At 29.7% G+C, this 12,532-nt stretch overlaps 1 protein-coding gene across 1 annotated transcript in view; it reads right to left on the bottom strand.

Moving 5' to 3' along the window:
* LOC129961028 (putative polypeptide N-acetylgalactosaminyltransferase 10) overlaps positions 1-12,532 on the bottom strand; it is a 295,335-nt gene that overhangs the window by 62,535 nt on the left and 220,268 nt on the right. Inside the window, exon 7 of the mRNA XM_056074820.1 lies at positions 11,940-12,168. Within this exon, the coding sequence (XP_055930795.1) occupies positions 11,940-12,168 (229 nt within the window). The remainder of the gene's footprint in view (positions 1-11,939; positions 12,169-12,532) is intronic.

The following is a 12,532-nucleotide window of genomic DNA, read 5'->3' on the forward strand; positions in this document are numbered from 1 at the left end:
AATTTTGATTCCAGGTGGGGAAAAAGTGTCTTAATATACATTAGGCTTTATTGCTTATTCTATATTAACCACATCTCAGCGATTAATTGACAAAAAAATTGCCCAAATTACACACTCATAGCACTTTCGCAACTACTGTTCGCCAATGGCATGTAGCTAATAATACATAAGTGCATTTATTAGAGAGTTTACAAAAACGTTTCGGGGGGAACACTCCAACTGATTTACTTTTTTGCATTCACTTATATAAAATTTATGTTAAAAGAAAAATTAAATGAAAAAAAAGTAGTTGGTTTGTTAGGGGTAAAATACCATATTCTTATCATTAAGATTATTTGAATAAATGTTGATTTGTACATATTGGGAAATTTATAAAATAATAAGCTCGTTCAACTGTTATAAATCCTAGTAATAATAAAAATAATTTGTTCGCCAGATTAGAAATGTCTTGCAACGAATTAAATTTTTAACTACAGGAATTGTTGAGTTCTCGATTCAAGATCAAAAGGAATACAATGGTGAAAGATTTAGAACACAGAAATTGAAAAATATATTGTTTTGAATCCGTGTATTATCATGAAATACTTAAGAAATGTAGCAAGATTTGTCAGGAAATCAAATATTCAGATATATTTTTGCTATTATTTTATTCATATTCCATGCATTTATAAAATATCTCGATCAGAATAGATTTCGTTTTGACTTGTATCTTCTCTTTGAGGAAAACAGTTGACTCTCTTTTACAAGGACTTTTGAATTTGAAAATTTTGGATAAAAATTGTACATATACCATTTCTAAAACCCCTTTTACTACAAAGGAACATGGGTCGTGTGCAAAAATTGCCGGTTTTAATTTAGTTTAGTTTAGTTGTATTATCTTCTCGTTTTAAAGCAACACTAGGACTATTTAGGGATGGACCTTGGAATTTTGAATCAGATGACGAGGACGACATCTGAGCTGGCACCCCCTCTTCAAACTTTCACATCGCACCAGCGAGAGGACATTTGTCCCCGAAAGATTTAACGATTACTGGTTTTAAATGGAGGAATAAACTTATTAAAACCTCAAAGCTGTATTAGAACAACATTTTGCATTTTATCTATATTGATTCGAACTGTGTTTTCAATTTTACCACAGAAATATTCTTTTGAGAAAGATTTAAACACCTCGAAATTTGTAAAACTCTGGTAAGACAGATAAGAAACCAGCCAAAAACAACTCGAATCATAGGATCGATAAAAATAGAAATAAAAATTCGCAAAATAGAAATGTTAAATTACGGGTTTTTTTCCTATCTTGAAAACTAGATGGCAGCACTTTGAACAAACATGCATGCATACGAGAAATATCATTCTTGAAGCGCTAAAAACTATCTTAGACTAATAGATTAGTCAACTGGTTTTTGAATCTTCTTGAACTTTTTCGTATATACTTTAGAAGATTAGTACTGCCACTGGAGCTAAAGAAATTGACGTTGATGCAAAGCACTTCATGAACTACTGAAAGAATATAAAAAAAGAACAGTGTAAAGAGAACACACCAAAATAAAATTCGCCCACGCAAACAATCACGTTAAAGCACAATAACATCGATGGCTGAAGAATATTGAGATTATAAGAAAAAGCTGGAGAAAAAGTTTAGTTCAGGATTAACCAAAAAATTGAGGTATCCATTCCTCTTTATCCGTGTCAGGACTTCGAATACTCTGTCAAGTAGTTTAACTTACACTTTGCGTGTTAGTAGAGTGAATAAATATTTGAAGTCCGTATTTAGGCTTTAGAATATTGATTGCTTTAAATATTACTTGCATAATATTTCGTTTATTTTATACCACGGCGGATCAATTCTTTGTAGAAAATTTCCATTCTCATAGCTTGTTTCAGTATTAAATCTTCATTCATTTATAGATTTTATGTTTATAATATTTTTTATTTCCTATTCGCCGTCATTTTTATAGGAATTATAAAATAATTACCATATTTTTTGTTTATTAATCGCAACGATTTTCTAAAAGTATGTGTTTCGTTTTCTCATTTTTACAGTGTATATAAAAAATCTCATTTTCTAAAAATTCAGCTTCGACATTTTGATTATTCTTCACGTTTGCGACCTTTATGAGCTCCAAAACGATTCTTTTGATCTTATGTATATCTGGCAGCATTATAATTCAAAACCTCTATGAAGTAAAAGAATAAAAATAGAGGCCTTAACACTAAATATCTTCAGTTCTATCCAATTTTGTGCAAAATTTTTCAAATGCAAGCTGATTTTTGAACTTTGCGCATTTTTACTGGATAACTCAGAAACGGAAAATACAGTTTTATTATTAACTGTGAAGTAATTTTGGAATAATTAACCAAAAGGAAATCCTTCGGCATGTGAATACGTAAGCTCAAAAATACAACAAGCCAGAAAAAGGAAATTTGGTGCATTGTTTCATCACTAAAATTGAAAATCTGTAAAAATTTTTGGATTTTTTCGGAAGAATGGGAGAACAAAACTCAGACTCCATTTTCTTCTCCATACTATAAAACAGGAAATGCGCTTTAAGTGTTAGTGCGTGAAAGAGTCAATGAAAGAGTATCCACGTTGGTTTTACTTTTTCAGAAAGAAAAAGATCAAATTCAAACTCCAGGTTCTTCACCATATTACGAAGCACGAAATGCATCAGAAATGGTAGTACATGAGGAATTCGAGGGAAGTGCATTCCTTCTGGCTCTACTTTCTTAGAAAGAAAGAAGAAAAAGCGCAAACTTCACTTTCTTCTGTATACTACGAAGCACAAAATGAATTTTAAGTGTTAGTGCATGAGGAAATCGAGGAGAAAATGTCCCCGTCCCCCCTGTGTTTTTTTTCAGAAAGAAAAATATCAACTTCAAACGACAGTCTCTTCCTCATATTACGAAGCACGAAATGCATCAGAAATGGTAGTACATGAGCATTTCGAGGGGAGACTCTACTTTCTCAGAAAAAATGAAGAAAAAATTAACACTCCACATTAAGAAGCACGAAATACATCAGAAATGGTAGTACATGAGCATTTCGAGGGGAGACTCTACTTTCTCAGAAAAAATGAAGAAAAAATTAACACTCCACATTAAGAAGCACGAAATACATCAGAAATGGTAGTACATGAGCATTTCGAGGGGAGACTCTACTTTCTCAGAAAAAATGAAGAAAAAATTAACACTCCACATTAAGAAGCACGAAATGCATCAGAAATGGTAGTACATGAGCATTTCGAGGGGAGACTCTACTTTCTCAGAAAAAATGAAGAAAAAATTAACACTCCACATTAAGAAGCACGAAATGCATCATAAATGTTAATGCATGAGGAATTTGAGGAGAGAACATTTCTTTGGTTCTACTTTTTCAGAAAGAAAGAAGAAGAAAAAATCCAGATTTCACTTTATACTTCGAAGCACGAAATGCTTTATAATTGTTAGTACATGAGAAGTTCAAAGGGAAAATATTCCTGCTGTTTATTAAGTTTCAAAAGAGTTTGCATGTGTCGTTTTGCTATTGTTCTCTGTAAATTAGCTGCTTTCGGGCTACTATTTTTTGCCATATACAATAAAGCACTCTTTATACTTTGTCTGATCCCCCTTTGTAACCTTTGTAATGTTAAAGCAATTCGTTTATACGATGTAAAGAATGAGGGATTCCAATTTTCCATTGCCCTTCGCTTGACGATTGGCACATTCTCTATCTCAATTATTATTTCTAAATTCTTTTTAAAGAAGAATGGTGATATCGATATCATGACTTTGTAATCATTCACAAATGATGGATTAATAAAATACAATTTTTTTGGTGTTCACTTAAGTAAAGGTTGCAGAAGAGAATAAAAATACTGAATGACTGGAATACCACGACAACATTGGCTGGAACTATGGTTGAGTCATAATGGACAACACCGGCTACGGTAAAACCCTTCCCGTAGGAGGTACGTCTCAATATCGATAGAGGGTAGCCATACCTACATCATTTTTATTCCCACCAGACCAGAGAGAACCAACCACCATGCCGAAAGCTTCTCATCCCCATTTTTGAGATGCTCCCAGGAGGATGAAAGAGGCATAAACGTAATATTGGATTATATGTCATCTGCTTAATACTGGTAGAGTAAGAGTAAATTGAGCCAAACATAATGCGTTTTTTATCAACATCATTATCAGCGGAATAGCAAGTATAAATAGCGCCTGGTAATGGGATTATCTTTCCGCTCCCTTATAATATTTGGCTTAAAAAACCATAATCGCACTGACTTTTTGCAATTATGGAGCACTCTTTGCCTATTGCTTCAGGTATCTATAATTCTTACTTCATCGCTGCACCATTAAAGCGAATATATTTTACGCATTCATCAAATTGAAAAATATGTCTTATTGCAATTGTTATTTCGTAATGCATCTGTCAGTTAGAATACGGTTTATTGCAAAACCTGACTGATCTTCGCAAAATGCTGGATTTCTCAATTTACAGTTGATAAATACATGATTTGAATTCAGGTTTAAAATAAAGATTTATTTGCTTTAATTGAAGACCAGACAGTCATTTCTATCCATGACTTTCTTTTACACTATCGTAATATGGCAGTTTTAGGATTAATTTTCTCATATTGTGATAATAATCGAATATAGTAACTCTCAGAACCAGAAATGCTTGAAATGTTTAAGCTCAGATTTTTTAACTATTACAATAATTTTTCTCTTTATCAATTACTGTAACGCTTACTTATTTTAATAAGTACTGTACTGCATTTCCATATATCGCACCCGTGAAAGTAAATATTATTCATACATCATGAAAGCAGTGATATATCGACACAAAATGAAACACACATTTAAAATGTGTTACTTTTTTTTTTCCTTCAAAGACAAAAAAAAAAAAAAAGCTTGACGGATAAAAAATTAAATGATTATTTTTTATAAATATTTTATTAAAGTAACGAATAGTTTCTTTAATAAAATTTAATTCTTTAAAGCCTGCAATATACGAAACACCATGCTATTCTAGTTCTTATGATGTCGAATTATAAGGAAATAAAATTCGAAGTGCCAATAAAATGCCCTAGTTCCATTTTTGTTTGATAGATGGCGCGGCAATCGTGGCTGAGGTGAATGGGGTATAATGACTGAGGGTGAAGCAAGCAGACTTGAAAGAAGCACGTGGTCAAAATGATATGTTTTTTCTTTATTAATTCGGTTATAAATTATTTATTTCCATCGTTTTATATGTACCTGCTTTTTAAACTTATTTTCCTTCTTTGAAGTGCAGTAAGGCTGCATATTTAGTTTGATAAATGGAAATATATTAATTGTTATGCCAATAAATCTAAATATATCAGACGTCCTATTGCAACGGAATCTGCAAATATAAATAAAATTTAAATATAAATTTTTACTTAATTCATTATGAAATTTTTTTTTCCTACCTGACTCTTGTTTCTTAACAGATGTTTTTCTTATTTTTACTCCAGCCATCTCATTTGATTTTTTCAAACAATATTTCATCTGGAAACATTGTGAGAGCTAATGTGGAACGGATCTCATACTTTTGAACCGCTATCAGATAACAAGGACGGTCCTTGAATCGTTAATCTTCTTTTCAGGATTTCTCTCTATGGCAGTGGCAGTGGTGTAAGGATAATAAATAGCTCCATGTCCACACTACTTATCTTCCTTCCTTTCCCTCTTTCTAGTTTCACTTATAGACGTCCATACATACAATGAGCTCAAAGATGTTATCTTCGGAAGATCTGGCACGTTTGGCATCTGTGACCCCCATGCTCACCCTTATCTACCATACTGATTAGCGAGGGGATGCTTCACTTCAATTGATTTAGAGTGAACCAGGTCGACGTATACAGCTGCTCGGCCGGGAAAAAGTACCTTAAGCCCTGTAACTAGCTGACAATGGTGTATCTATCACAGGAGTGCAAGATATTGTACGGTACTGTAACATTTGATGGAAAATATTGCATAATACTGTTTTATAATATTGAAACAGATAAAAATATAACAATTTTGTTATATTGTTCAGTATTCTAATTAATATCATGTTATGTTGTTTCCTCATATTGTGGATCATGGTTTTTGTTGCAGTACTAGAAAAAAGTAAAGCATTACTTATCTACAACTTATTTCGATCATTTTTATATGATATTAGTAATAACATTTTCATTTACCTAATTATTTCTCATGTTATCCATTCGTAGTTTATCGGTAGATGGATATTTAATCGGCGGTAATCGGTAATTGATATTAATTTTGATAATTTATCAAAATTAATTTAATAATGTTTGATAGTTAATAGGTGTTCTTATCCAAATGACTATTTAGTATCACTTAGGTTGATTAATGTTAATTATGATAAAGGCGTAATTGTTAAGGATCTCTGTACTATACGCACTATTAGGCACCCCATATTTAATGTTCTTAACTATTTTCTCCTTTCTTCTCATTTTTTAATTAATTTTTTCATAATTTTGATTTAAGAAGGTAATTTGAAGCGAGTAAAAAATTTTACTCGCAGTTAAGATTTGCAATTGGAATAAATTGTGAAAGTTAGATTCAAAAATAATAGCCAGTGATAACAGAAAACATTAAAAAGTTATTATTTTTCTAAACTATTTGCCTTATTTTGGGCTTTATTTAGTTCTGAAAATTAAAATTTTAACATTAAGTAAAGAGTTGAAATAGAGTTATCTGTGAAACGTAGATAGTTTACTTTAACTGATGGCTTTTGATAGTTTATTTAAACTGATAGCTTTTGAAAGTTTATTTAAACTGATATCTTTTGATAGTTTACTTAAACTGAATAATTTGGGTATGTTTTTATATAGTAAAAGTTTCATAACTATACCAACATAATTAAAAAAAATAAACTACTTTATTTTACCTTAAACAATAAATGAAGAACGATTTAGTACCTTTCCTTTAAACCTGAGACTAATAAGCCAAATGAATATACATATAAACGTATCCAAGCTGTCTGGTGGCTTCAGGTTCAATACTTGACAAATGAATAACAAAATGCTATGCTATATTGTGGAATACAGAATTTAAAATGTTGCTATCTCAAGATTTATCCACGTTGTACCTTACTAAGGGAATTTTAAGAGCAGTTGTCTCACATTTGTGTTTTTTGCTTAGAAGAAAGTCTCTGGCAGCAATACTAACCACATCAAAGCACTGTGAATATTCAACTGATTCCCAGTTCCTCAATATCCGTTTCCCATTTGTGTAATTTAAACAAAAGTACATCAATCTAGCAAATCATATTAAACTTTGTCGAAACATTCATTTTTTTTTTTTCATCACGCATCAATAAAGCACATTTGCTGAAATCATGGAATATTCTTCAGAGGATTCGCAAAACAACTTCTACATCAATCGGTAAACCAATCATCTGCCTGATTTTGTAATTTTCATGTTTCGCCTACTTCAATTTCCCAAAACGAGAACTGTTATTTTTTTAGGGAAAAAATCGATTCCTTTCTTCGGCGAATGATATAAAGACTACCGAATCCTCAACTGCATCAAATGTAATTTTGAAAAATAAAAGTAAAAAAAAAATATTGTCTAAAATATTTTACGAAACAGAGTGAAAAAGTTGTCTTCAAAGATGAGAATTTTTCGTGTGAATCCATAATTCATTAGAAGCTCGAAGCGTGTGAGTCATCATTTTGCCTTTCACTCATTCCATTCTTGTTGATATTTTAAGATTAAAAATTTATTGACATAGTTGGTGATATAGTGTAAAGAATATATTGATCTAATAAAGGAGGACAGGCTTCTAAAAATAAGGTTTTCTGGAAGAAATATAGCAGGATATTCAATTATTTTAATACTTTTTGGGGATTTTTTTTCTTTTTGATATAATATTCAAGAAAAAGTAGTTAAATCAACAACCACATACTAGGAAATTTAATATAATCTCCAAGTTGATAGAATCATTCATATTTGATTTGCTTTCTCTGTGTCATTTTGAAAAGAAACTGATGCTAAAAATAGTTTTTAATTTCATAAAATTTGCATATTTTATTTGTTTTTCATTTTCTGGTATATTTTATGGAGTTTTCAGTACATATTAACTTTTCTTCTATTAATTTTTCAAAGAATGAAGACTTTATTATATACTGCTTAATATTCTTCATATGAATTTCTGAGTTGTTTTTTGACATGAATTTCCTCATGCGGCAAGAGACATGGAGTCAAAATGATTCCATTGTTATTTTTCTTTTCGGTCTATTGTAAACAGTATTGATATTTATTTTGGAAAAGCAATACATTCTGAAAATCATGTAGTTAACAAGAATATTAATATTAAAAATGTTAAATATTATAATAATAAATGTTGCAAAGATGTTATAAGAAAAACTTGAATTATCTTTTAATGAGTATTTGCTTCGTTTAGATATTACACTAATGTTAATAACTGTTAGAATTTAACAAGAAAAAATGAAGAATGCGATATTTTAAAATATTATTTTAAGAATATTTCTTAGTTTTTTTGTATTATTTGAATTAAAAGCAGTTTCAGAGACGTGGAGTCAATGACTCCTTAAATAACGAGAATAACTTTGAAAAAGAATAACTCGGTTATAGGCACATGTTCATACTTAGACTTTGCCAATATACAGCTGAAAGAACAATTTGAAGGTACTGAAGAGACTATTGTATTCCAGGACAAAATACCACGTGATAATCAGAGCATTATTTCAATAATCAAACAATCATTTTGAAGATAATCAAGATAATCAGATCAGATAATCAATCAATCATTTTGACTCCCGTTTTCAGTTACGGGTTAAGATTAGCATAACTGGGATATAAAATTTTGTATTTATTTGCATTTTGTATTTTGTATTTGTTAAAATTCGGACACAATTCAAAATAATGTATTTTTACCATAAAAATAATTAATTTTATGCATTCGAGTTTCAGCGATAGCATAAATAATAAAATACGACTTTAGCAATTTATTTTTTCTTCATTGTAGGAAATCAAATACTATTCCATTTTGAAATTAAAATTTGTTTTTCTAAATTTATTTTTTGCAAGTTTTCCTATTAATAAAAAATTAAGCATCCTGTTTCAAAATACTGAAGTTACTTAAATTCTTAAAGTTTGCCATTTTCTTTTGTCATTTAGCATAATACCATTTAGCATTTGCCATTTAGCATAATACCATTTAGCATTTGCCATTTAGCATAATACCATTTAGCATTTGCCATTTAGCATAAATAATAAAATAAGATTTGGACATTTAATTTCCCCCCATTGTTTGAAGTCAAATGGTATTCCCTTTTGAAAGTTTGTCTATTTATAAAAAAATAAGCCTGCTGTTTCAAAATACTGAAGCTACTTAAATTCTTAAAGTTTGCCATTTAGTATAAATAATAAAATAAGATTTGAGCAATTAATCCCCCCAACCCATTCTTTAAAGTTAAATACTATTCCATTTTGAAATTAAAATTTGGTTATCTTAATTTATTTTTACAAGTTTAGCTATTTATGAAAAAAATAAATAAAATGTTTCAAAATGCTGAAACTACTTAAATTCTGAAAGTTTGCCATTTTCTAGATTCTTTTTATGTAACTCCTTAAAAGGAATCGAAGTAACAATGCGGATGTAACTTTGGACCTTACTATTGAATATGGGAAACATTTATAAAGCATTCTTTTACTAAGAAAATTTTGCTATTCAAAAAGGAATAAAAGGATAAAAATGAAATAAACATAAAAAGATTTGTGTTAGATCTTGTTTGTAGCTTTCTTCAAAAGAAGTTACTTATTTTTCACCACGCAAAATTTTCTTGAGAATAAAATAAACTGGCATCAGCTGGAATATGCATGAATTTAGTTATTGTAGCAAGTTTTACAACATTAATAATACAAAATATTGATTGGCAGATGCATAAAATAGATAATGAGTTATCGCATAAGGCAATAAATAATTTAACATTTTAGCTCATATCGAGAATATGTACAATTATCTTTATAATTAAATCACTGTTGTTGAACGAAATTCGGTTACTTAGATAGGATAAATAGTACAGTAGACAATAAAAGGGTTTTTGTACTATTTACCATTAATTAGGTTAATGGTAAGTTGCCATTAACTAATCTCAGTTAACGTTGTAACATGCGCATGATGTTATAACATGAATTGAAATACTTCAAATTTCCAATAGGTTTGGATGATTTAATTATGATCTGATCAATATTTCATAAAAACTCTACATTCTAGTAGCCTAGTAGATACCTTTCTTTCAAGGTTAAATATAATAAAATAGCATCCTTTTTTCAAGCTACGTGATGACCACTATTTAAAGAATTGTAAATCTAAACCGTGATCAGAAGACAAGGGCAACTGATTCGAAACTCCACTCAGTAATGTCTTCAGGGAAATCAATGTTTTGAAATCACTTGGACTCTCAGTAATTTATCGCTAATTAATTTGGCACAGATGACGGGATTTTCATAGAAGAGCGAAGATTTCAATCTTTGAACTGCAGTCACTGAGCTAAGGATCTTCCGCGTTTCCTCATTCCAGAAATGTAATAAGTAACTTCGATTAAATGTATTTGTAAGTTATTATTAATAATGAGCAAAAATAGATGAAATTTCAACTAAAATATTGAAAAAACCCTTTATGGATGATACTTTTTTGGTGTTAATTAATATTTATTTAATTTCTAGTGGGCAAAATGAACGTTTGTTACTACATAAAAAACAGAAACAAGGAAGGTATGTATTTAATGAATATCTCCAACGACTTGCCTATAGAGCAATGCATTTCTAATGATAATGTGAAATCTATTATTGGAGGCATTAGAGAATTTTGAAATGTTAATTTCCGGTATCTTGCTGATTATTTGTTGACTACAGAGATTTTTGAGAGAATCGAAAAAATTAGAAGCTTTCTGTCTTTATTGAAATTTTAAAATTATTTTCGTTAATAACTGTTATTTCGTTAATAATTCTGTTTCAAGATCTAACATAAGACAAAAGAAGGTTTTTTTTTATGGGAAATAAAATATAAAGATTCTAGATTAAAGCAATTAAAGCATTTAGTTTTAACCTTTTGTGAGCTAGAACTTTTTGTAAGCTGCCAGTGATGAAAAGTTAATTTAATCACTGGTGTTCAACATATTAGGAATTAATTACTTTATTAAAAAATTTTTGTGTGATTTTTTGATTCAAAATTGATGGTTTTAGATCCTGAACTAATGATTTTAAAATCAAAACCATGATTTTAGATCCTAAATTAAGGATATTAAAATCAAACTCATGATTTTAGATCCTGAATTAAGAATTTTAAAATAAAAATTGATGATTTTAGATCCTAAACTAATGATTTGAAATTCAAAACCATGATTTTGGATCCTAAATTAAGATTTTAAATTCAAAGTCATGATTTTAGATCTTAAATAAATTATTTTAAATTTTAAACCACGATTTTAGATCATAGTTACTTATTTTAAATTCAAAGCCCTGATTTTAGATCTTAAATGATTTATTTTAAATTCTAAGCCATGATTTTAGATAATAACTACATATTTTAAATTCATAAACTATGATTAGATCAAATGAATAATTTTTAAATTCAAAAGACATGGATTTAGATCCTAAATTAATGATTTTAAATTTAAAAAAAAACATGGTTTACGTCCTAAATGAATGATTTTAAATTCAAAACCCTGATTTTAGATCTTAACTAATGATTTTAAATTCAAAACCCTGATTTTAGATTTTAAATTAATGATTTTAAATTCAAAACCATGATTTCAGTTTCAATACGAATGATTTAACGAAAATTATTTAGTTAAGCATTTTAGAATGAAGGAGACAGTTTACTTCATTTTGAAAATGAAACGGGATCACACATTGAATTGTTCCATATTTTAACTTATAAAATTTCTACTTACTCTTCCAACGAAATCTCCCACTCCAGGATTTGGAAAAGGAGCAAATTTTCTGTATATATGTCCAACTCGAGAACAAGGCACGTCGAACATTTGACCTCCACACTGCCAGATTTTAAAAGAAAGTTCATACTGCTCTCCACCCCAGACATCCAAGCCGTCGTCGTAGCCGCCAAGTTCCCAAAAGAAGCTGCGGTCTATAGCAAAAAGTCCTCCAGCCATCACGGGGCTCCTGAGAAATAAAGGAAAATCAAGTTCAGTCATACGTCTTACGTCTCAAATTTCACTATTTCTTTTCAAGTATAACTGGAAGAAGCTATTTTCAGCTTTCTCGCTCGCGAAAATAAAATATTCATGCGTTTGGAAATTCTCTTGTTTATTGTTAAGCGTATGTTTATAAATAGTACTGCTTATAAATTATAAATAGATAAAAAATAGAGAAATAAAAAATTCTTTCCCAGTGGATTGGAAAGGAAACGGGTAGCTTTATATGTAAAGAATGAAGAATAAAATATTTTTCTGATCATTTTTTATTCAGAAACTTGTATCTATCATGAGCGTTGCGTTTCAAATAAAATACGCTCATATTTTTTCCT

This window comes from Argiope bruennichi, chromosome X2 (assembly GCF_947563725.1).
Source record: "Argiope bruennichi chromosome X2, qqArgBrue1.1, whole genome shotgun sequence".
Classification (NCBI taxonomy): Eukaryota; Metazoa; Arthropoda; class Arachnida; order Araneae; family Araneidae; genus Argiope; species Argiope bruennichi.